General features: G+C 36.3%; 1 protein-coding gene across 4 annotated transcripts in view; it reads right to left on the minus strand.

Annotated features, from left to right (window-relative positions):
• The window catches only part of Smr (Smrter), a 149,405-nt gene extending 131,856 nt beyond the window's left edge, over window positions 1–17,549 (minus strand). Inside the window, exon 1 of one of the 4 annotated variants that reach the window (XM_068350875.1) lies at window positions 17,418–17,549. In XM_068350875.1, the coding sequence (XP_068206976.1) occupies window positions 17,418–17,497 (80 nt within the window). In that variant the 5' untranslated portion in view covers window positions 17,498–17,549. Of the gene's footprint in view, window positions 1–9,587; window positions 9,690–10,940; window positions 11,024–17,417 lie in introns of those variants that run through there. The other 3 variants (XM_068350877.1, XM_068350880.1, XM_068350878.1) reach the window with 3 other exon arrangements.
• Between the last annotated feature and the right edge of the window lie 8,955 nt (window positions 17,550–26,504).

Here is a 26,504-nt window from a genome sequence, read left to right on the forward strand (position 1 = left end):
GAAGATCATGGTACAAAGGCTATGGTAATACCCAAGATTAGAGAACAATGGTTTGATTATAGAGCATAAGGCCTTCAGCCTAACTCATTAAGATGCAGAGAAATATTATCATTATTATCACTATATAGATGGTAAAGCAGGATGCTTTAAGCCGTATGCTCATCAAGGAAAAATTTCCCGCGAGGAAAGGAAACTAAGAAAGGAATAAACTACATGAGAAGTAATGAACAATTCAAATATATTTTAAGAACAGTAACATTGAAATGATTTTTCATAAATAAACTATAAAAACAATAATCAATAAATTAACTAAATCATAAGTCCTAAAACGTTGAAATAAATATTACGATGCAGATTTACAATAAAGATGATTCTGCATTAACACGAATATCTCCCCTTCACTTTGATGGTCCCTCAAACATTTAAGACTATAAAGTCGCTAGCTAATGCAGAGCCAGATGAAATAGCCTGCCATAATTTAAGAAAAAGGGAGGGAGGGGGAACAAAGTAATAGCGCAAGACCATCTGATATAATCTCATAAAACATGTAAGAGAGATATCACCAGGAAGTAAGTGACTGGCTCCAGATACTAACACCGCTCATGAAGTGCGCGTGGTTACTGTTTTTGAGTAGCTAGTAACAAAATAAAGATTATTATTATTATTATTATTAATTTCTAAGCTACAACCCTAGTTGGAAAAGCAGGATGCTATAAGCCCAGGGGTTCCGACAGGGAAAATAGCCCAGTGAGGAAAGGAAAAAAATAAAATAAAATTTATTATTATTATTAATTTCTAAGCTACAACCCTAGTTGGAAAGGCAGAATGCTATAAGCTCAGGAGCTCAAAAAGGGAGAATAGCCCAGTGAGGATAGGAAACAAGTTAAAATAAATTATTTTAAGAACAGTAACATTAAAATGAATTACTCCTATATAAACTATAAAAACTTTAACAAAACAAGAGGATGAGAAATAAGATAGAATGGTGTGCAGAGTGCACCCTCAAGCAAGAAATGTGTAAATTAACTTAGAGGGTTTATGTAAAACTGCATATGGTTACTAAACCATACTGTAAAGATTTAATTGTAAATAATGTAAATCAACCTTTAAAATGAAAAAAAAATAAAATATCTCTCCACACAAACTAAGATCAATCCTAACTGTTAAGACTATCATAGCGGTATCCAGTTTCCATTGAGTCAACGTTGAGGGGGTCTACAGTAGAGATGTTTAGGCACATTGAGCCAAAATATTCAGTGTTTATCACGAGATGGAAAGAATTTAAGGGAGTGGGGTTCAAGTTACAAACTTTGTATGGTGAATGTAATCTTTCTCTTGTGTTATTTTCAATTCAAAATTTCTTAATTTTATTTTTTTTCATACAATTTCATTTCGAGAAAGATTGCAAAATGTGTTATTGAGAATTTAAACCTCCCATGTATAATAAAGAGCTAGTGTCTGGATATATATATATATATATATATATATATATATATATATATATATATATATATATATATGTGTGTGTGTGTGTGTGTGTTTGTATATACATACAGTATAGATATATATATATATATATATATATGTATATATATATACACATACATATACAGTATATACATATGTGTGTATATATATATATATATATATATATATATATATATATATATATATATATATATCCTGTCACGCTGAGCGGGATTGTAAAATGTATGACTACTCAGTCTCCCCATCCCTCGTGTAAGGGTTGAGGGTGTAGTCATACCCTGGTGAGAGGAGGTACCCCTAGATGTAGTAAGGAAAAGGGATGGGGTGGAGAAAAGGTGTGTGTACATCTATATAAATATTAACCCGTAAATTTTGACGGGTCGTGTACACTGGTTATACTACTACTGCTATGGTGTTCTTCCCTAAGGCAGATCTTTTCATGGATGAGTCCCCTCCACAATTCTCTATCAATGGTCACCTCTTTTAGCTCTATATATAAAACAGTAAATTATTACCTTGATAGAGTTCTCTTGCTTGTGGGTACACTCCGGCACAGTATTCTAACTTATTTCTCTTCCTCTTGTTTTGTTAAAAGTTTTTCTAGTTTATAAAGGAGGTATTTATTCTAATGTTACTGTTCTTCAAATATTTAATTTTTCCCTGTTTCCTTTCCTCACTGGGCTATTTTCTGTTTATGAGCCCCTGAGCTTATAGCATCTTGCTTTTCCAACTAGCTTGAAGCTTAGCAATTAATAATAATAATACTAATAATAATAATAACACCCTACAACATATGTCTGGCAAGACAACTTATATACCATTGTTCAAAGAATTAATATTATTCATTCATTTTAAATCCGTATGTTCCTCAGCACTCACGAAAGTTTGCATTGTCAAAAAGTTTCCTCATATATTCCTCTGGCAGACGCTGCTATAAAACACAAAAATTAAATCCCTTTTCCCAACAAACTGTAAGAAAATTAATATTCCGCCTTCACAAAACGTGACACTAATGTTGGAAGACTTTTTTACTTCCTGTGAATAAATTTCAGAATACTTTCAAATTAAGCAAGTCATAACTTAGGTGGGGGGGGGGGGGGGCGGTCAATGTTGTAATACGGTTACTATCGTGTAAGACTATACAATAATAATTCATTGATTTCTATATTATCAAGCCTTGGTCCCATCTTGATTTAGGATCGGCCTCGGGTATTCTAGTCTGTCAAATTTACAAAGACGGTCGAGCTGTACCTGTGGACACACTATGCCACATTTCAGACTTTCTATTTCGAAAATATAGATAAAATGGTGTTTTGCCATGTCCATAATGAATGCAATTACTTTAAAAGTAAATCATCAATGATATAAAAACTCCAAATCTAATTGTTATATTTTCTTTATCATTATCTTCTCGTACTAAATAGAAGCATGGCACAAACATTGCCACTTTTCCTATGTAGTTTCTCAGGTCAGCGATGGACACTCATTAATCGGCTTTTGTCGGGATGTATCCCCTGCGGCCGAGTACTGGTAGAAACCACCCTAGACCCGCAACGATGAGTACTTGAGCGCCACACCAAGCTACAACCCAAGTGGGAATCAATAAGGAAAAAGAAATAAAGAAAGGATGTAAAGATAAAATAGAAAAATAACAAGAAGGAATTTAGTTAATGTACTATTAAAGAAATAAAAAATAAGGTCATAATTATAATAAAAATAGGGCAAATTGATCTGCTAATAAAAATAATAAAATATCATTTTAACAGACTATATGACAAAAACGAGAAAGCACCATTTCTGCTCTGGACTCCAGAGGGAGATCTTCTTTTAATAGGTCGCCGATTCTAAATAGAGATTACTGGAGGTATGCTACGAAGTCGGAAACGTGGCAACGTGTGTTTTTGTTTTAGTTCTTAAGTACACCACGACCTTCGTAAATTTGGCAGTTTCCAGAAATGTCCGTGGTCAATGGCACCCTCACTTCTTTTTATCAACATCATCTACTTATCTGATACTTTCTTAATTTCCTCCAATTTTGTTTATAAGATAGAACTACACATACGAGAAAGAGCCCGTGCAGTTACAAGATGATCAGCCGGATCTTAGAATAGAAACCCCCTACTCTAATATCTCATTCTTATAATGGCAATTGCACGACCTCCACTTCTGTACTTTAATCCAAAGCTTGAAATGGACCTACTTGCCGAAAACTACACCAGACACTTGACTCCATTTATCCTCGGCCACGTCTAGGCCCTCCACACCACGGATTTGCGTAGTTTTTATCTAATAATGATATCACTCTCACACAAAAATCTCTAAAGATCTCCGCTGGCTGGTCAGAGTACAAAGATCCGACCTCCTACTTCCTTCTACATTCGTCTTTTTTTTCTGCTCTCGGTAATTCCATATGTGGTGAGGATTCTAAATTCATGCCATACTCCAAATTGTTTAAAACCCATTGCTGTTTGCTAATCCCTTAGGCTCATAATTCACAGCTTGGACCAAGACAAACTTTTTTTTTTTTTTTTTTTTTTTCAAACGTTCACCGTTTAACCTGTCTCATCATTCCTCCGTTAGTTAGATAAGAAAAAAAAAAAACACGTCCTTTAAACTCCAATTTGACCACCGCTGTTTGAATAAAGCCACTAATATATGTTACAACCTACAATAGAGATAGATAGTTACAAGCCCAGATCCATTGCAAACCCAATTCGACTTAGTTCAAATTCGAGTAATGAGGAGATTTTCTGTAGTGACCAGCCTTCTCTGAAGGTGAGTATTTTTTTTTTCCTTTTTAAATTGGCTGGATTGCCTAGCCACTTTCATGAACTCACAGCCCCAAATCGTGCTGATGTTAAAACTCTGTTCCCCTTTTGGCCTTTCTGCAATGCTGTGTTTATTGTTGGCCTTAGGCCAAAGAGGGTTCTTACTCTTTAGCAGTCCGTAGGCCAAATTGCGGGTGTATATATATATATATATATACACACACACACACATATATATATATATATAACATTTCAAGTAGACCTAAAATAACTAAAATACGCTAAAAGAGCAATATTAAATTCAAGCATATTAAACAAAAACCGTATTAACCATACCAACAAAAACAAACACGAACCTAAGCGTAAGGGCTTAGGACAAACATGTGACAACCGAAACGCAACACGGAAATAACACGCAACCTCACTATAAGTGGAAGTAGCCTCCACGTCGGTTGCCAATTAATCCCAGAGACGCACCTGTAATCAACCCGTAATTAAGAAAACTGGCAATGAGAGTCTCCCAGAGGATTTGCAGAACCGGATTTGGTGGACAATGCCTTCGTTCTTGAAGGGGATTAACATTCCTGAATCACGTGGATTTTCTGGGTCTTAGACAAGGGGACAGCAGCATTCCATTCTGGTCCTTGTGAACAGAGGACACAAGAGAGGTTATCTTCTGCGTTAATAGAATGTCTCTAAGTGCCATTGTTGTTGTTGTTCTTGTTGTTTCGAGAGGAATGAAGCACCACTCGGACACAATGAGAATTTCGCTTGCTATTGTTTTTATTAACGATTCTCTTGTTGATGTCTAACACTGCATGTACGCAATATGCTTACATGCATACGCAAGCAACTTCATCTATTCACCGACGTCAATGACCTTTATCCCTGCAACACCAGATTACTGCATTCAATCATTGACATACATACACGGATCTATTCAACTTGGATGATGTTGCGACTCATGTGAATGTAATTGAAGTTTAATAGAAACTTTATCGTTATTTATTGATTGAATTAATGAATCTGGACTGTATAGCCTACCGCTGGGGCCTAGGAGGCCCTTCAGCATTCAAGTGTAACTGGAGAGGTTGAAGATCAAGATGGAGGACAGGTGAAGGCAATGGAGTTTATGAAACTTCCTCACTATTGGAATTAATTACTGATATTTCCAACGTCACAAAATTGAAGGTCATCTTCAATGGAAATATATAAAAATATTGAAAATATATAAAAATGTGGAAATATATAAACAAGAAAAAGTCGAAAAAATCCAAGGTTCCAGATGTCAGCCGTCTGATGACACAACCAACTCCCATATTTATGTTCCTTTAATTGAATTGAGGCAAGATAAACACCACACACACACACACACACACACACGCACACGCACACACACACATATATATATATATATATATATATATATATATATATATATATATATATATATATATATATATATATATATTATATAAGCTTAAATACATTCAGTATATATAAGCCTATATGCATACAGTATATATATATATATATATATATATATATATATATATATATATATATATATATATATATATATATATATATGTGTGTGTGTGTGGGGGGGGGGGGTACATATTACAAATATACTATTTACTTCAAGTAGTCATAAAATATCTATAAAATACATTAGATGAACATTATTATCTAAAAGTGTAGTGACATTATAAACATCGTGAAGGAGAAATCGTCTTCGGTAGTAAATATAAATAAAAGTTTCTTATGGTGACGTATAGACCGATGAATGCAGAGAGAGAGAGAGAGAGAGAGAGAGAGAGAGAGAGAGAGAGAGAGAGAGAGAGAGAGAGAGCGCTACTGGAACATTATTGATTTGCTCTTCTTTAACTCTCCTCTCCTCTCTTCCTCTTGCTCTCCCCAACTACTCTCTCCTTCTCTCTCTCTCTCTCTATCATCTATCTCGCTGGATTTTAAAGTTTCGTATAATTACATACATCATACATAGACATTTACATGTGTGTGCATTATTTACATTAATATATGTTTGTGAGTGTACAATATACATGTATATGTATATATATATATATATATATATATATATATATATATATATATGAATTATATACATATACAGTATATATATACATATATATATATATATATATATATATATATATATATATATATATATATATATATATATATATATATATGAATTATATACATATAGTATATATATACATATACATATATATATATATATATATATATATATATATATATATATATATATATATATATATATATATATATATATATATATATACATTAATACATAATCTTCCCTTCTCATATACTGCAACTCTTCAGTATTCAAATAGCATTTGTAAATTAAACAATTAAAAAAAAATCTATCCTTCCGCCTTCCGTGAAAAACATCCTGTTTTCCTCTAAAGACTTTCAACGGCTTCAGCCTGTTTGTTTCTGTCGACAAAATTGACTACCCAGTTTTTCATCTCCAAAAAGGCTAAAACGATGATGAGTTTCTACACTATTAAGATTTCATCTCTATTATCGAACAGTATTTGGAAAGTTGGTTTTAAAAAAATATATATATTTTCTTTAATTTAGGTTCTAATTTCCTTGCCAGTACAAAGTACAGTATGGACGTTGTATTTACTAAAATAAAAAGAAATAGATTATAGATACATTAAATTATTATGCCTATTCCTACTCTATCAACATACGGTTTTTCTTTTTATATCGATAATATCCTAATGTTTTAAACCAAGATAGGAACAAAGACCTAAAGACAGTAAAGGTAAAAATATATAATCATAAACCTGTATTACTGTAGAGCATAAAATGCCACAGACTGAAGTATAGCCTACTATTGAGAAATAGTGGAACATAGATATGGTATAATCTGTACATTCTAAAAATTGACAAATCTGGTAATAAGATGAAGACGAGATGACCCTGTAGGTGATATTATAGAAAAAAAAAAAACTGGATATTGGATTTTGACAAATTTGAATCTATACAATAACGATTTAGACATTGCAAGAAATTGGATGTACTCAAAAAGGAAAAATGGCATGAAACCAGAAATCCACATGCCCTGGTGGTTGACCCTGTCAGTCCCAATGTCAAAATTGGTGTTTTGAGATACTGAGAGAGCTGGTGTAAGGCGAAAGTTCCTCCAAGTCCAGTACAGATCATATTTCGCCATGGATTATAAATTCAAATGTCACTTATCAGAGACTTTGCACCTTGCGTTAAGAAACTCCAGTTCCATGTGCTCTCTTCCAAATTGGAGACCCACCTATCATGGGAGAAGGGACTAAGAATAATTGGTCTTGAAAAAGGACTCAGATCTCATATAACAAACAATTGCCATATATGCCAGTGACTACGTTGAAAGCAAGAGTCCCATATGGCAGTGCGAAATTTGGAAGCGTTTTTATGACATTTGCACAAACGTTAGTAACTCTTAACAGCACTTCTTCCAAACGCAGCTCCTGTTCAATGGCTAAAGCAGACTTATGAATTTGAGTAGATTAAATGAGACATTAAACGGTCACGTGTTTAGGAATGCCATATACCCCTGAACTGACCATATAAACATATGACCAGTGCCCTAGCCTCCTCCTCACCCAAGCTAGGACCAGGGTGGGCCAAGCAATGACTGCCGATGACTCGGCATAGACCAATAATCTCGCCTAAACCGCCCATCCTTAGCTCACAAGGATGGTTGCAGACCCGACTGAAAACCTTTCGAGCTTGAACAGGTTTCGAACCCCATGCCAAAAGATCGCCAGGCAGGGACGTTGACAATTGGCTACCACAAATATTTCCAGATAAATTAATCTATATGCTTAAATAACTGTAATGAAAGTTCTTACATTCCAAAACCCGTATACGAATGGTAGGAAGACCGAATCATATCAGTTGACAATGAGATCCCGACTTTCAACCAGGCCATGATAGGGGAGAGACCAAACCTCCGGATGTAAAAACATAGGGAAACTAAAGTAGTCTTATAAACAACACTAATGTAATCTAATTTATGGAGACATTGAGTTCCCGAGATTATTGAGACTTAACAGCCCCTTGCTCCAATTCTGAGATACCATAAACTTGTGATGTGTGTAACTAAAGGGAAACAGCAACATCGTCTTGAATGCACTGAGGGTAACGGTTTTTTTCTCTATAAAAGACAACGGTGACGTGTGGAATTTGTGCAGAGATTGTCTTGGTGGCCACGCCCCAGTCCACAAGGCCCGTTGTTGGCATGGGGAAACCAATAGGTGTCGAGATGTAACAAGATTAAATCCTTCCATTGGTCTAGTAAACTGAAGTTAACAGAAATTTGAGTGCTAGGCTTCATGCAAGGAAATGAATATGGAGGTCAGCTAGAGAGCTAAAATGAGTACAGTTGGAGGCAATGTAAAATTATTAATTTCATTACTAGCCAAGCTACATAATTGGAAAAGCAGGATCATACAAGCCCAAGGGCTTCCTTAAAATATCATTACCAGATTTTGCAGCCCAGCCCAACATGAAAATGACCGATTAAATTTCTTGTAAGGATAGGCCTATGTGATAAAAACATCTAATGGCCGATTAAATTCATTATGATAAGGATAGGTCTATGTGTGATAAAAACATCTAATACTAACGAAAATACCATATAAAACACCAACAGAAAAGCAACCACTTATCCGATTCTTAATAGAAGCGAGAGCCTGTATTCTTATACCAGATTAAAACTGTGAGCGGATATTGGAAAAATTATAGCGCTTCATATCAAACTTTCAACTTTCGATTTTGCTAATTTTTCAACTTTCGATTTTGCTAATTTTTCCTAAGCCAAGATAAGAAATCAAGACCTAGAGATGAAAGGATGAATAAAAAAGAGGCCCCCAACTGTTACCTATCATACCCTTGTCCAAACATGTTTTAGTTGCCGGTCACGTGGCGTACTCCATGGTAACATTTGTCCCAAAACCGTTTCATCTAAAGTTTTGTACTTCGTTTCGTCTCAGTAATCTTTAAGATCTTTAATGTGACCATTTGATATTGGTCCTGTGATCTTTCAGGGGAAAACGGAAAACTTGCATATCAAAAAGTTAATGATACAATTTTGCTCCCGTGTCGACTGTAATGGAAACCTATGTACATTACATGTCGTTGTCTACTTCTAAATGTCAACCAGTAACTGTTTGGCGTTTTGTTTATTAACCTACCACTAAATTCAACTAGCATAGTTACTCCAAGGCATTTTAATATTGAAAATTATTGAATTCATAAAAAATCCAAACTGCATACTCAAATTACATGGAGCCTCGACTAATCGTGGATGCGACCTCGATCACAGACTAATGTAAACTGGCGTTGAGCGACCGTGAAAAACCATGTTCGTCCGAAAAGCTTAACCTCCAGGCTCCCGCTCGGCAGAAATAAAATGATCCAAGTTTTCTGGACCTTTCACTATATGTATCTCTCTCTTTCTTTCATTTTTTTCTAACATAAACACCTGCATGTGAATGATTTCCAAAATGACTTTACATACCCATATTTGCTTGCCATGTATAGTGATGTTAAACTGTCCTTAACAACCGTCCAACAATTCAAAAGCTTACTGGAGGGTAACGGTTAATAATAAGCAAGTCTATTTACCGTACGTGTGTGTGCTACTCTTTAAAATTATAATGCCAACATTTTTAGGTCACAATACAACGCCCTTGTCTCATTTTAACTGAATCCCCCAGGCTCCCGCTCCCCCCAAAATGAAAAACACTAGTCTCATCACAAATGACGCCATTCCCACAACCCGACCTTCAAAGATATCATGTATCTTTTCCCATGAACTTGAAGCTTAAATCCAAACCATGTGTGAATTACCGTCTTCACTGATTTTCCCCGACGTACAAACAATACTTGAGAGTTCCAGTGGCATCCTCTTTCAAGAATATAGATTTTCAAACAGTTATTTTATATATATATATATATATATATATATATATATATATATATATATATATATATATATATATATATATATATATATATATATATATATATATATATAAAAGGAGGACCAGATAATTTGGACATTATAGTTCACTTTGTTGGGCAGATTGCTTATCAATCAATAAAATTTCCCTTTAAATTAGTTTAATATATAAAATGTTCTCTTTCATACACATTTGCCGAGGACGAACACCGCAAATCTTATTTTATTTAAACTTATTTTGAAAACTGATTCAATTAGAAAGCCACTTCAACTGTTTATTTTCATATGTCTTATGAATGTGACACGTAGAAGCGAAACATTGCTGTTTTATGAAGCTATAGACGAGATATTTACATGACAAGATGGATAAATATAATTTGGGCCATATGGCGCAGCGCTAGAACCGGGAAGGCCATTTATCACCCAAGTGGATCTGGAGGAAAACCCTGCAACTCACTATTTGTTGCCAAACCTCATTTACTTTACTAAATGAGGATTGGCAACAAAATAGAATGGAGAAGCCGAATCCACGCTACGAGGAAAAGACGGTTTATTACTACCTACAGCACACTGCGTTTTATATAAGTTCTGGGGTTGCATTAAGCCCACGAGTGTTAATTAGCCTGATGAAATAGTTTTATCGTATAAGAGAAAATATCACCTACTTGATATTTGGTGCCCAAGACCTTAGGTGTAGTTTCCTTTTATAGTAGCTGGTCATCATCGATTAGCCTCCAGCATTTGACCTTTGACACGAAACAACAAATAAATAGGTTGGTAGGTCTAAGTGGGACAAAAAGAGTTCATTCATACTCATAGGCCTATAATATGGTACATTTTATCCAACTATATGGCTAAGAATGAAATACAAGTAACTGGAATTAATATGTGACGGAAACGTGATAAAAATCACGCACAAGTTAGTTAGACCTATTTTACTTTTTTGGTTTTCTCCGGTATCCGTTTTACGCATATCCAGATTAACTTACGGGAAGAGTTGATTGCCTGAGTGTGGACCACGAAATCTGACGACGTTTCTCTTTTGAAGCATCAGAATTACTCTGATTATAGAATCATATACATATTAAGGTCAGCCTTGATCTCACTTCAAGTCGATTTCTGTTGCCCAACATGGGCCAGATAAGGAATGAAAAGAACTAGTCTCATCGTTTAGGCACATTTGTTTTATTATTCCTTGTTGTTTCTATACTCGTGTTTAATAATATTCGATCTATTAACATTAATTTACATCCGGTTTAAGCATTTCTTCACCAGCAATGGTGGAATTTCACCTAGGAAAGATTTATTGAAATTAGGGGACATAGTCCGGTTATGGTGCAATTTAATGTACATGATGTGATTTCAATTAGTTGGAATTGAGTCTACAAACTCACTGTTCTGGAGAGCTAGAGCAGATGGGGGGGGGGGGGTGGGGGGTGGGTATACGTCTGCCCATCATTGTCTTGGCCTCCCTGGTCTTGGCTTGGGTAGGCACTGTTCACATGTATACTCTATGTGGCCAGTCTGTAGCAAGGACCAAGGCCTATGTATTCTATAGAACGTGGCTAGGACCTTGTGACTTTTAAAACCGTTTTCATGAACTGATACATGATTTACTCGGATGCTTTGTCGTTCTAGTTATTAAACAAATGAGTTTAGAACATACGGATAGCATTACGAAGTAACATTTGAACGCATATTATAAAACGCATATATAGTGTCAGTATTGTGTATAACCTGCACGTGAAAAAAAAAAAAACTTTCATTGTGAGAGTTCAGATTAGGTCAATATTGAGATTAGTAATTAAATTAACACGAATAATTATCACTATTTAAGAAAAGGGTATGATTTAAAGGCGAAAAGAAGACATGTCAACCGACTATATGCATAAAAATCATTAACGTATTTTGTCATTCTGGGATATTTGGTTGTATCAGAAATTCTGTTTGGCTACTGATATCAGGATGATTGAACAAAAACTCTCTATGTAGCTTCTGATGAAGAAAATCAGTAGTAGGGTATTCTTAGTCTATCCAAGACCTGTTTAGCCCAGTTCGAGAAGGGTAAGGTAGCCAGGTGGGTCTACTGTTACAGTCACCGTGATAACTAAAGAACATTAATAACGCCAGTCCAGTTAGGACTAAAGATCTAGGTAGTAGGTTGGCCAGGGCACCAGCCACCCGTTAGGATACTACCGCTAGGGAATTATGGGGTCCTATTACTGGCCAGAGGACTACACTAGATCCTGCTCTCTGGTTACGGTTCATTTTCCGTTGCCTTCACATACACCGAATAGTCTGGCCTATTCTTTGCATATTCTCCTCTGCCCTCATACACCTGACAACATTAAGATAACTAAACAATTTCTTTTCTCTCAATGGGTTAACTACTGCACTGTTATTGTTCAATGGCTACTTTCCTCTTGGTAGGGGTAAAATGAACTCTTTAGCTAGGGTAAGCAGCTCTTAAAGGAGGACACTCCAAAATCAAACCATTGTTCTTTGGTCATGGGTAGTGCCATAGCCTCTGTACCATGGTCTTTCACTGCCTGAGGGTGCACTCGGCCACGCTTTTCTGTCTTGTTTCTCCTCCTCTTGCTTTTTTTATAGTCTTTAAAGTTTATATAGGAAATATTTATTTTAATGTTACTGTTTCTAAAATATTCTATTTGTCCTTGGTTCCTTTCCTCACTGGGCTATTTTCCCTGGCCTTGGAAGGTCATGAAATGAATAGAGGTAGATATGACGTTTTGTATTTAATCGAGTGATCTGGTGTGATATAGGGAACAGGATTAATGCAGATAAAAAAGCAGGGAGTAATAAAAGGAATAGCGTCATTATCCTGTGGCCATACAACCAAATATTCCAAGTTGGTTGAGGGGATTTTTTTTTTAGTTTGCTACAAGAGATAACGTTCAAATTACATTATTTGTTTTTTTGTTTTATTATAATAATACAATTACATTTCATCAATTTACATTATATACGTAAATATTCTATGAATTAAGACAGGAAAATCTAAGAAAGGAAGACGGGAAGGATGCGATGCAAAATCCACACGGGATAAAGACATAACTATTCCTGTCTTACCATAAGACACGGCGCTGGGGCCTAGGAGACAATTCAGTGTTGAGGTGCAATTGGAGGAAAACCCAATATACTTGAAATAAACAAATAACCTATCTTTTTTTCTCTCTTGGTAGAACATTCGATTTTTGACAGATCGTGCCTAAATAGAAGAACTTCGGTGAAAAAAATGTCTACGGGAATTACACGCCACGTTCGCCGTAATAATATTTTTTTTCATGTCTTTATTTCATCTTTTACTTGAGGATTGTATTCACTTGAATCATTTTTAATTTTCGTTTCACTCCATGTATTATTTTTCAGCAAAACGTATTTACTGGCTGAGAACTTAATCAATTTTAGTCTCTCCTCTTCCCTTCCCCTTCTCTCTGTCTGTCAGTCTGTCTCTCCCTTTCGATCCTATCAAGTTTAAGGCTAAAACTGGATTTTCTCTTTTTTCTTTTGCCAGGGGGTAAGAGTTTTTTTCTCTTCTTCCTCTTTTTCTTTCCCCCACCTCTTCCTTTCTTTGTCGTCTTTAGACGGCATAAAAACTTCTTTTTATTAGCTCTTTAGGGACAATAACATCAAGAATTTAAAAACAGCAACGATAATGATTAATTTCTGTAGTCGTATAGCATTAAAATTGCCTTTCTTGTTCAATTCGGTTTACAAAAATATTGTCCTTTAGGAATTTGAAGTTGGGAGAGAGAGAGAGAGAGAGAGAGAGAGAGAGAGAGAGAGAGAGAGAGAGCAATTAATCAATAATGAATAGGTAAAATTTGGGCTATGTGATGGTATGTAGTAATATTATACATAAATCCAGTAATAATGATGTACGCTCACATACACAGTCAAACACACACACACACACACACACACACACACACACACACACATATATATATATATATATATATATATATATATATATATATATATATATATATATATATATATATATATGACATTATGGAAATGTAAAGAAAATATAGTAAACAGTGATATAACAATAAAGATATCTAAATGTTGCTGTTCTTAAAATATCTACTTTTTCCTTTCCTCACTGGGCTATTTTCCCCGTTGGGGCCCCTGGACTTACAGCTTTCTGCTTTTCCTACTAGGGTTGTAGCTTAGCAAATAATAATAATAATAATAAAACCTACATGTATACCTGCACCACCTTGTAAGTGTTGATCAGCAGCCCATAAATGCTGTTCATACCTTCGTTACAGAAATTCCTGGGAACGCTCATGAATTTATTCATTTCTTTTCATTGTAACATAATTAACATTTCGAAGCAATTACAGCAACATGTATACAACATTGCTGTTGTTATGCTGGAGAGAGAGAGAGAGAGAGAGAGAGAGAGAGAGAGAGAGAGAGAGAGAGAGAGAGAGAGAGAGAGAGCTGGTCGTTAAAATATGTTAGCATATCACGTCCACTTAGTAAAAAGGTTGAACCAACTTAATCTCTCCATGCCATAAAAATAATAATAATAATAATTATATAATAATAATAATAAAACACACTATGTAAACAAAACAACAAATTGGTGTATTTCTAATCCTCCAATCTCTCGATCATTTGCGGGTTATATATTTTTTCTCTTTAAAGTTTCTGTAGATTCTCGACCTAGTCACAGAATATTCAAATAAGCGAAATGTGGATTGGTATTTTATTATTATTACAGAAACAGAATGAATATACTTCAAATAGCAGGAATGGTGTATGAATAAACTAATTCACCTCAAACCATAGGCATTGACCCTTATCTTAATTAAAAATGTATGAACAATATAAATAACTATAGTTGTTAACCATTCACTCGTTTACTAGAATTTAATGAAAATGTTCGTTCGTATCAATGTTGGTTGGCCTGTATTGGCTTCTTGGATAATAGATTCCTAGATTCAGTTGTAATTTTCTTAGAATTTTATTTCATTAGAGGTCACTCACCCAAGTATTAACTTCATTGCTTACAACTCTCAATGTTCGAGGTTTCATGAACAAAGGGTTGTCTAGGTTTTACTTTGAGAGAGAGAGAGAGAGAGAGAGAGAGAGAGAGAGAGAGAGAGAGAGAGAGAGAGAGAGAGAGAGAGTAAAAAATTCCCGCAGAACAAATCCCCGAATCGGATAGTACTTTAAACAATGTAACCACTATTCTATAATTCCTGAGCTTTTGGACCTTTCAAGGCTACGCGAACTAAAATAACTGAGGAATTTTAGACTCACTAAAACGTACACGAACATTCGACTTCATCCTGTTCATCATTTATGTCGAATAATGAAATTTTCCAACGCGTACGTGTTAAATGGTGCTTCAGAGAGAGAGAGAGAGAGAGAGAGAGAGAGAGAGAGAGAGAGAGAGAGAGAGAGATCATTATCGTTGACACTGAAGAAAAACGGAAATGTGCATCATCATGTACACTTGCACATGACGAGAAACTCCAGTGGTGGGGGAGGGTACCCACATCCCAACCCAGGCCAGGGGTCACTAAACTTCCCAAAGGGAAGAATTGTGGTGGATGGAAATGGTGGTTGGGTGGATGGATGGACGTGGAAGTAGTGGAGGGAATGGGGAGTAGATGGGGGGAAGGATAAGGAGGTAGTGGAGACTAGGGAGGGGTTGAGGGCCGGGGGACATGAGGCGGATGGGGGGATAGCAGTCATTCAAGTGAGTGTTTCACAGAGCAACGTTTATATTCGGAATTTATAGATCTCTATAACTCTCATTACAACTGCAAGTGTTCAATTACAAAAAGTGTCACAATAGAAAAAGGAAAACATGAACAGGAGCGCGTACGTGTGTGCATTTATGTACACGTACACATGTACGTTCAACGGCCACAATGACCTACACACTATGCCAAATCTACGACCGAGACTGAGCCCTTGGATCAGATATAATGGGCCACAGACGTGGCAACGCCGCGCCGTGTTGTTTACTGCGCATTTTTCTCTTCAACTTTCTCCCGTTATCAGGCCTTTTCCGTCACAATATTCTTGGGAGTTTTCGTTTTGACATAAACAAAAAATATAATGTTTTGATAAGAAAAACACGTCTAAAGAAATTGCCCAATTTTAAGCGATGCAAAAACACGTCAACTAACGCGATTGTTGCAATATTTTGACGAAATAAATTATTTAAGTATGAATACAGCAAATCGTTTCTTGATAAATAGAGCCAGGAAAATAGCCTTTGCAGTATATTGCATAGATAACTAAATAAGGCAATTCTTAAGATCAAACATACGAGTTTAAACTCGTATGTCTGATCCCCATAGCGAGACTGCTTCACAGAATACAGGTGAATTTATTAAAGAATAAATTATGGGTGAATTGTTATAAGTATTCTCAAAACAAGGCCTAAAAAAACTAGTCTAATGTTTACAGAGGAAGGCCCAACCCACACTGCTGACGGGTTCTACCACAGCGTCAGAATTTGGTAGGGCGGTACATTTTTTTGGGGGCCCTGATCACACGTAAACAAGGATTCAGTGTACAATTTTCAGTCAACGAATTAATTATTATTATTATTAGCACTAGTTACGCTACAAGCATAGTTGGAAAAGCAGGATGATATAAGCCCAGACTCCAATAGGGAAAAATAGCTCAGTGAGGAAAGGGAACAATGAAATGAATACACAAGTAATGAACAATTAATGTAGAAAATTTCTAAAACAACATTAAAATAGATCTTCCATATATAAACTATAAAATCTTAAGAAAAACAACAGTAAGAGAAATAGAACACTGCAGTGCCCAATCAAGAGAACTAATAACCTCTCTCTCTCTCCCTTTGAAATCGAGCTGGTGTTATACTTCCACTATTATCCTAATCATTTCGTTTGAAATCGAGCTAATGTTTTACTGCCACATAATTACTATTATCATAGTCATTTTTACTTCAAACCAGCCTTGTGTACAAAAGCAAAGAGGGATGGCCAAAAATAATATAGTAAGATATTCATTAATGGTGGATAATTAAGTAACAAATAAAAAAAATAGTAATTATAAAGAAATGCATACCTGCATACAATAGTTAATCACAAGGACACAATAATAGCCTACCTAACCTGTGCTTAGGATGTATCCGTCCATTTGTCCAACCCACACCGTCCGTCCAACGTGAACAGTTCCATTGCCGTGTGAGCATTATTAGACCGTCCAATTTTTCTTTATCGGCCCTATGGCAGGAGCTGCCCCCAGGGAGGCTATTCGGCAATCACCACCGGATTCTTGTTGCACATTTCTCGAAAGTATTGACATTTCTCTCCCCCGGACACCTGTTAGTTCACTTAACTCGTATTTTTAATGCCCGAGAACTGGAATCTAGTGAAAAGACTGCCATCTTCCGAAACCAAACGAGAAACTAAGTTTCTTATATTCAAATCTGACGGAAAAATCAAGTCTAATTTATATCTGATGAAGAAAGAAAGTTTCAGTAAAATCTTGTTAAAATTCTTAGATTTATAGCATTTAGAATACATGTTTTTTTTAAATTTGAAAGCATTTTCATCTTCGCAATATACATCCTTGTGTTTACTTGGCGGGTTCAGAATTGTTATGATCGATTCTCGTCAGTAGCATATACTATCTACATTTTTTTTTTTTTTTAGAATAGTTCTAAAAATCTAGTAAACATTTAGGCTTACCCTTATCAACAATTATCTGACAAGTAGATTTTTTTTTTTCAGCAATTGCCAGAAAATATTGGAACGATTGAACCTGCCTTGAAATTTGCAAGCATTCTGTCATAGCAGAGCAGCAAAATTAGTGTGTGGACTTTTCATATGAAAATGCCAATTATTACTTTTGGACAAGGCTGTTAAATCAGGGCGAGTCTAGACTCATAATAAGGTTTACCTTCACCATTACGATTGGTCGAGCCGTATTAGAAAGGGATTTATATTAATTTTATGGAACCTAAAAGTATTGCTTTCAAAGGTCCACACCAGGCAACTAGAACCCGTTTCGGATATCTATTTTTGCAGCAAGAGTCTGTGCCAGTTATTGTCCTGACAATCTAATACCAGCCAACTAATGTCTAAAGAATAACATCAATAAGTATTAATAGACTAAAATGCGAGGTGTCGGGGGATGTGGAGTGACAGTTGTGGGAGTAGGGAGGGCCCCTGGTCCATGGGGAACCCGTGAGGATAAAGGAGTTGGAGAAAAGGAGGTCAACAAACATTTGGTGAGGAAATTAGGGATTGTAGGAGTGAGGAAAACGACGGTTGTGACCGTAGGAATGGGATGAATGTTTTGGTCAAAAGGAAGCATATTGCGATGCCGTGGAGGAGAATCATTGGATGTGGGGAAAATGGACGTGAAATTTAGGATAGCGAAGAGAAGCATATTGAAGAGAACCAGGGAAAATAGAGAAGTGGGTGAGTATTGTGGGATTGAGATTAATGGGGTGGGAAAAGATGCATCGTGGAGAGGGTGGGTACAGTAATAATAGGAAAATATGTGGATGTACACTTCGTGGAGGAAGCTGAGACTATTGTAGGATTGGATTAGAGTTGTTGGAAGTGGATGGTTGTAACACAGAGTTGTTTGTTAGGAAAATGAAAACTCTGAGGCGAGTACAATGAGAGGGGATAGAGGGAAACAACAGTGGGAGTGGGAATTTAGAAGTTTACGTGGGAAGGGAGTGGACGTCGAATTTACTGGCTAGGGATGAGCTTAGTGGGGGTGTGAATGAACCGTGAAAAAGTGGGATATGGTTGAACGTGTTGTTTGCTGACTGGATAGACAGAATTTTGACCATACGGAACTAGGACTAAGGAGAAAATGCCCGGTTCACTTTGCCATGAAAATTAGACGAAAGGAGTGTCGATAGTACTACTGTAAACCCCTACGGAGTGTGGGGACTGGTGAGCATCCAAGGAGTGACTGAGGGTGTGACTGTGTGAAAAGATTTGACGAGAATAAGAGGGTACGGAAAAATTAAGTCGTTTTAAGGGGAATGTCATGAGGCATGAAGTAAAAACAGGTGACTTTATTACTTTAATGGGGATGTACAGTCGAGAGAGAGAGAGAGAGAGAGGGGGGGGGGTTATTTTGTTAATAGAGTTTGTATTCACTTATCAGATAAACGAAAACTATGACAATAGATCTTTCTATATAAGGATACAGATATTTTCTTTCAGTTATTGTATTTACAATAAAATATATTTTGTCGATCATAGTAGTTTAAATCACTACTGAGAGTCAAGACAATGTAAATTTAGAGGAAGATAAGACCTTTAATATTCAAGAAATGTTCATCAGTATGAATTACCATAGAAAGAGAGAGAGAGAGAGAGAGAGAGAGAGAGAGAGAGAGAGAGAGAGAGAGAGAGAGAGAGAGAATAATCTATCAGTTTCCCTGACAAAGGATGATGATAGAGAACAAAGAATCTCTCTCCCTCCCTCCAGTCCTCCCATTTAACAATTCCCTTATCATTATTCCCTTTCCTTAGCGTTCACCCTCCTTTGTTCCTCTCTCATCTCTTTCTCTATCACCCCTCAATCGCCAGTTCTGTCTGATCCACTCCTTGTTCTTCCAAGATACCTACATGGATACGCGTCCAACATGGGTCTCCAAAAGCTAGTCTTTTATCGTTCCCCTATAAATCTCCCTATTCCTTAGGTCCTGGTCAATTTACATGCACACGGTTACACACGTCTAACCCATGTATAAAATAACATTGGAGTTATTTAGCTTCAATAGATGGCAATTAAAAAAAAAGAATAAAGTTTCCTTAGAGAACTCTAACACTGGTTTTGGGCTAGAAAACAAGCTAGTTGCATATGCAGATGATGCTACTCTCTCTGCATCAATTCAGCTTCCAAAACTGGTGTTGCTAAATCCTATCATTTATTTCTACCTAAAATTAGTATCTGGTATAAAATTATGGGCCATGAAGTCGAACCCTAACAAAACTCAAAAGTATGATATAATTGCAAGTAGGTCGAGGACACTGGCTCAACATACAGGATCTCCGCATTGATAGTTTCTTTGACTCTCATACCACTTAACATTTTGGGTGTGATTCTTGATAGGAAATTCGCTTGAGAAACACATCTGATCGTTCCTTCTTTAATTGCACAAAAAATGGCTGATTGAGTCTTAGGAATTTCGGTGATCAATCTACTCTGAAGAATTATTTCAAATCTTTCATATCTATCTGATCTTCAATACCTGAATCTCGTCTTTATTTGTTGGGCAAGAACTTGCTGTAAATTAAATTTCTTATTCTTGACTTAGATATAAATAAATATCTGGTACCGTCGATGTCACTTCCTTGTTCGTGTTCTACAAGATTTTTCATAATTCTGATAATTCTTTGCATTCCGACCTTTCCAGACAGTACCAATCTGCAGGTAATACTAGGTATGCAATTAATCTTAAGAGTTATGTCTTCATAATAAGCCTCAATACTACAGATTCTAGGAGTCTTAGTTCCTCTGTGATCAGAATGTGGAATGATCTTCCTATTTAGGTAGTTTAATCGGCGGAAAGTCAAAAGTTTAAAAGTTGTAGCGAATATGTTATACAGGCCGATGTCTCTTCTATATTTTATATATTGACAGATCTATTTTAACGTTGTTAATGATCTTAAAATATCTTACGCTAATTATTTATTACTTCTCATTTAGTTTGTTTATTTCCCTGCCTCACTGGGCTACTTCTCCCTGTTGGAGCTCTTGTGCTTATAGCATCCTCCTTTCACAATAAGGGTTGTAGCTTGGCTAGTAGTAATAATTTCCTCTCCCTTCTTACGACCAATAAAGTAGATTGGCCGTCATGCCACGCAATGCCTTAGAAAAAAAATAAGAAAGAAAGAACGAATACTTACCTACATCCATTCAACGAAAGGGGCTTCTCCGAACAGGTGAGAAATCAAATAGAAATGACATACTGGGTAAGGGAGGAGAGACCAGAGGGGGGGGGGGGAGGTTTAGCCGTGGGTGGGACGTTGGTATTGAAGGGGAAAGGGGGGAGGGGGTTAGAGGACGTAAGTGACTCTGCAGGAAACGTTGCAAATACGAGGCATTAAAGGATTATTGCGGAGAAGAGCCATGACACTGCACTTGCGCAGTGCAGCTGTACTCAAACTCCACTCCACTCTCTCTCCCTTTTTTTTTTTTCTTAAATTGATCTATGGATGTGTCATTCTAACAGACATGCAACCTAATCTGTGAAGTGCTTCATAACCCATATTTGCCTTTGTAATTTTGTTTTGCTTGTGGACGTCGCGTTCATAATTATTAATTACAAAACACGAGACAAACATTATCTAATTAGAATATCAGTTATACTATTTGTTATTCATTTTCCAGGAATACAAAATCTTTTCGATTGTGGTAACCATATAACCAATGTTCTTGAATTTAAGGGAGCTCCCTAGGTCCCATTATCAACGTTCTTGAATTTAATGGGACGCATCAGCTCCCATTATCAATGTTCTTGATTTCAAGAGTGCCTCAACTCCCATTATGATTGTTCTTGAATTTAAGGGAGCGCCTTACCTCCCATTATCAATGTTTTTGAAATTTAAGTGGGTGGCGTAGCTCATTATCAGTGTTTTTTTAATTTAAGAGGGCGCATTAGCTTCCCTTATCAGTTTCCTTGAATTTAAGAGGGCGTCTTAGATCCCATTATCAATGTTCTTGAATTAAGGGGGCAACTTACCTCCCGTCATCAATGTTCTTGAATTTAAGTGGGGGGCGTAGGTCATTATCAGTAATCTTGAATTAAAGGGGGTGCATTAGCTTCCCTTATCAATTTCCTTGAATTTAAGGGGGCGTCTTAGCTCCCATTATCAATGTTCTTGAATTAAGGGGACAATTTACCTCCCGTCAGTAGTTTCCGTTATCAATTTTCTTGAATTTAAGGGGGGCGCCTTAACTCCCGTTATCAATGTTCTTGAATTTAAGGGGTGCCTTAGTACCCATTATCAAGGTTCTTGAATTTAAGGGACCGTCTTAGCTCCCGTTATCAATGTTCTTGAATTCATGGGGGCGACTTCGCTCACGTTATTAGTGTTTTTGAATCTAATGGGACGCCTTGGCTCCGGTTATTAGTGTTCTTGAATTTAAGGGGGCGCCTTAGCTCACGTTATCAATGTTCTTGAATTCAAGGGGGCGACTTCGCTCCCATTATTAGTGTTTTTGAATCTAATGGGGCGCCTTAGCTCCGGTTATTAGTGTTCTTGAATTCAAAGTTATCAAGTTCTTGAATTCAAGTGGGTGCCTTAGCCTGATTTATTAGTGCTCTTGACTTTAAGGGGGTGCCTTAGCTCCCATTGTTAATGTTCTTGAATTCAAAGGGACAACTTCGCTCTCGTTATTAGTGTTCTTGAACTTAAGCGGCTGTCTTAGCTCCCATTATCAATGTTCTTGAATTCAATGGGGCCAACTTAGCTCTCGTTATTAGTATTCTTGCATTTAAAGGGGCGCCTTAGCTTCCGTTATCAACGTTCTTGAATTTAAAGGGGCACCTTAGCTTCCGTTATCTGCCATCTCCATTCCTTCCTTAATTTGGGTGGGATGAGAAGGCGGGGGTGGAGGTTGTACAAATCAAACAATCCTCCCCCTCCTTTCCGAAATCTTCTCTTATGCTTATTCATTAGAGGGGAAAATCTTTGTTTCTAATCCTATGTTTAGTTGCTATTGTCAAAAACTTGGATTTCCCCTGGGAATCTCGTTTAGCATAACCATGAGTTGATATCTTCCAAAGGAAAATATCCTCAATACTATAATTTTCGAATATCATATCCACGCCTCATTTGGTTTACAAAAATAATATTCTATTATTTTAGTATAATCACCAATTAGGATTTGCAGAAAATGAAATCTCTTGATGAAAAGTATTTCACGATTCATCTCTTCTGGAAAACATCATTCTTCGTTGTCTTTATTCAAACATCACATTAATTTGGACTCCTTAACCTTAACGAGTTTCTTCTCGGACATCTTTAAGTCCATTTACTATATCTAGCGCTCTCCCCTTCAGTTTCTGTAAAGTAGTTGTAGCACTCTCGAGTTCATAATCACCGTGGATGGAACAGGACGGGAGCGACTGCTGACAGCTTGCTTGTCCACATCGCGTCCAGACCTGGTGGGGTGGAAGGAGAATGTAAAGGATTAGTAGACGTGACCTAAGGCTTGTTAAGTGTGCAATATAGTCATCTAATATATCATAATTCAGTATTTGAATAATTCGTACCTGAATGGAGTTGCAGTATTATTCCTTTTATTATTCATCTTCATGTAACCCGCCACTGATACTTATTCCTGCATTATTCATACGAACAAAGCATTAGCCTTTCTCTTCTGGCATTTGCATTGCATGATACTTTAATTTGAAGTAATTAGAACTGACATGTTCATACGGTTTAATGTTTCTAATTAATTACATTTTCAAAAAATATTTTTGCAGCAGTTCCTTCATTATAAATTATTTCGAAAAATTAACATATCCTCAAAATGGTGAAAACTGCTCTTAACATTATTAGGTTCTTCTCTAATAAAACAAGATTATGTATATTTAACATTTGTATACAACTGCAGCTCACAAAATCACATTTACTCTCACTTCATAAGGAAATAGTCTTAAATATCTAAGAATGGAGATGGTTTGAGCATACTCTTCGCACTCCCCAAGAGAAATTAGTTAACCAAACATTCAGCTGGGCTCCACAAGGCACTAGAGGAGTTGGAAGACCCAGGCCTACATGGCTGAGGACTATGAAGCGCGCAGTGAGAGATGATGAGTGGGGAAGTATTGAATTAAAAGCTCAAGATAGAGACGACTGACTAAATCTAACCGAGACCCTTTGCTTCAATGGGTGTAGATGATGATCTAAGAATTTTAGACACTTTCGAGATGGGCAGCCAAACAGCTACAATACAGTTGACGAAAGTTTTATAGCACTGACTAAGTCAACACGGCGTCCTTTAAATACCTAAGAATAGGTCGGGACACCAAGTAACCTACCGACAAGAACAGTGGAAGCAAATTTGCTTTATATAATACTGCAAGATTTGCGGTGTAATTGATTCCATTTCTGTTTTCCTAGGGTAGAAATTTGAGGTTGTTCTATTATCTATCCAATGACCACCATTTTATTCACAAAAGGAATTAGATATTGTGCAGTTAGAAAAGAATAAGGCCTATTAGAAGCGTCCCAGACTGGAGCTCGCCAAACTGGGGTTCGAATCCCGCTAAAACTGCTTAGTATCTGCAACCTCACCATCCTTGTAAGCTAAGGATGGGGGAGACTATAGGTACACCTGCTGAATCATCAGCAGCCATTGCCTCGCCCACGGTTGGGTGGATAGGGGGCATGGGCGTTGATCATACGTTTATATGGTCAGTTTCTAGGGCAATGTCACTGTCCCTTGCCTCTGCAATTCATGATTGGCTTTTAAACACTAACTAACTATTCTAGGATCCCCACGCTTATAGAAAAAAAAGGCCCGTGTGTAAGGGTACATACAATCAACGTGTGCAACTCGGCGTCACACACACGGGGGGGGGGGGGGGGGGGGTAGAATTTGTCAAGACTTTTAGTTAGCTTTCTGAAAAACCTCCTTGAATATGGGATACTTGAGGGTGCTTCTCGCCATAATTGCACAACATTAGAGCTTATCTAAACACACAACAAACTGCGTAGGACAACAGAGAAAAAATGGGTCCTCAAGAGAATGTGCACGTCCTATTCTAATGCCTCCTTATCTTGTAGATAAGAAAGCTACCACACATTTGACGAGGCCTACAACTAACCTCAAGGTGTGATGGGTTAACCAGAGAAATACTCGACTGTAACCATGTTTGGCCTATGGTAGGCCGTTAGTAAATATGCAAATTATTTGAAGAAGTCTACAAAGCTGATAAGAGTAAAATCCATTAAGTAACGATTTTATTTTTTTAAAACAGGTAAAATCGTATTTGTAAAAGAAATTATTTCCTCAGCTATATATACAATATATACTGTGTATAAAATTCAGCCGTTGATAGTTCACTGCAGGACAATAGCCTCAGATGTCCTTCCACTGCCGTATGTTTGTGGTCCTATCGTCAATCTATATACCAGCAAATTTTCCGAGCTTGTCTCTCCAAACCAAATCCTTCTCATTCTTCCCCTGCTTCATTTGCAATATGTATCATATACATTTCTTCTTTTCCACCGTTATCCCTATATCAAGGGGTCGGTTGCCTAGCTTAAGGCGAGATTTATAATTTGACAAGAGGCCTTTGACGATCGCATGCCACAATCATCAACCACAAGCATTGAGAGTGGACCTAAACTTTGACTTAATAGTCTAACTGCAAGGTAGCAGTCTCCACAGTTATTGGCAGTGGGCCTAGCCTTTTGCTAAAAAGCAAGGCTGCAGCTGTCCTTTTAGTCGCTTCCTACGACACGCAGGACATACGGTGGTAGTATTCTTACACCCCTACCACAGGGAAAATGTCTGTATATATACACATTTACTTACATATACAAATTGATGTACATATATATATATATATATATATATATATATATATATATATATATATATATATATATATATATATATATATATATATATATAATAAACTATATAGTACACACATGCGTACATGCATACAGTAAAGTAAAACCTCTATTAAATTCCTTATTCCTGAGATATTAATCTCTCGTACCACCGTTGTTAGTTCTCGGTGCATGTTGCATAATATTTTTCATATTCTAACAATCCTTTGTATTCAGATCTTCCCAGACTATACATAGTACTATAATCATAGGTATGCAGTTAACGCTAAGGCTCAACTTTCAACATTTTATTAATTTTATTTGAGCCGTCTTAATCCGGTAGTTGAATCGGTGGACTGAAGTTCAATCATGATCAAATATTAATTTTAATCCAATTTAAGCTGTTTCACACAGGATTATGTTAGTCTTTGATGTACACAATAAACAAGAAAATATGATTAAAAACAAATTAAGGAAAACTTTATTAAAAATAAAAAATACTTGAATTCAATAGGAAAATGGTAATATACATGAAGAGAAAATACAATGTACATACACACACACACACACTCATATATATATATATATATATATATATATATATATATATATATATATATATATATATATATATATATATATATATATATA

This window comes from Palaemon carinicauda, chromosome 27 (assembly GCF_036898095.1).
Source record: "Palaemon carinicauda isolate YSFRI2023 chromosome 27, ASM3689809v2, whole genome shotgun sequence".
In the NCBI taxonomy this organism is placed as follows: domain Eukaryota; kingdom Metazoa; phylum Arthropoda; class Malacostraca; order Decapoda; family Palaemonidae; genus Palaemon; species Palaemon carinicauda.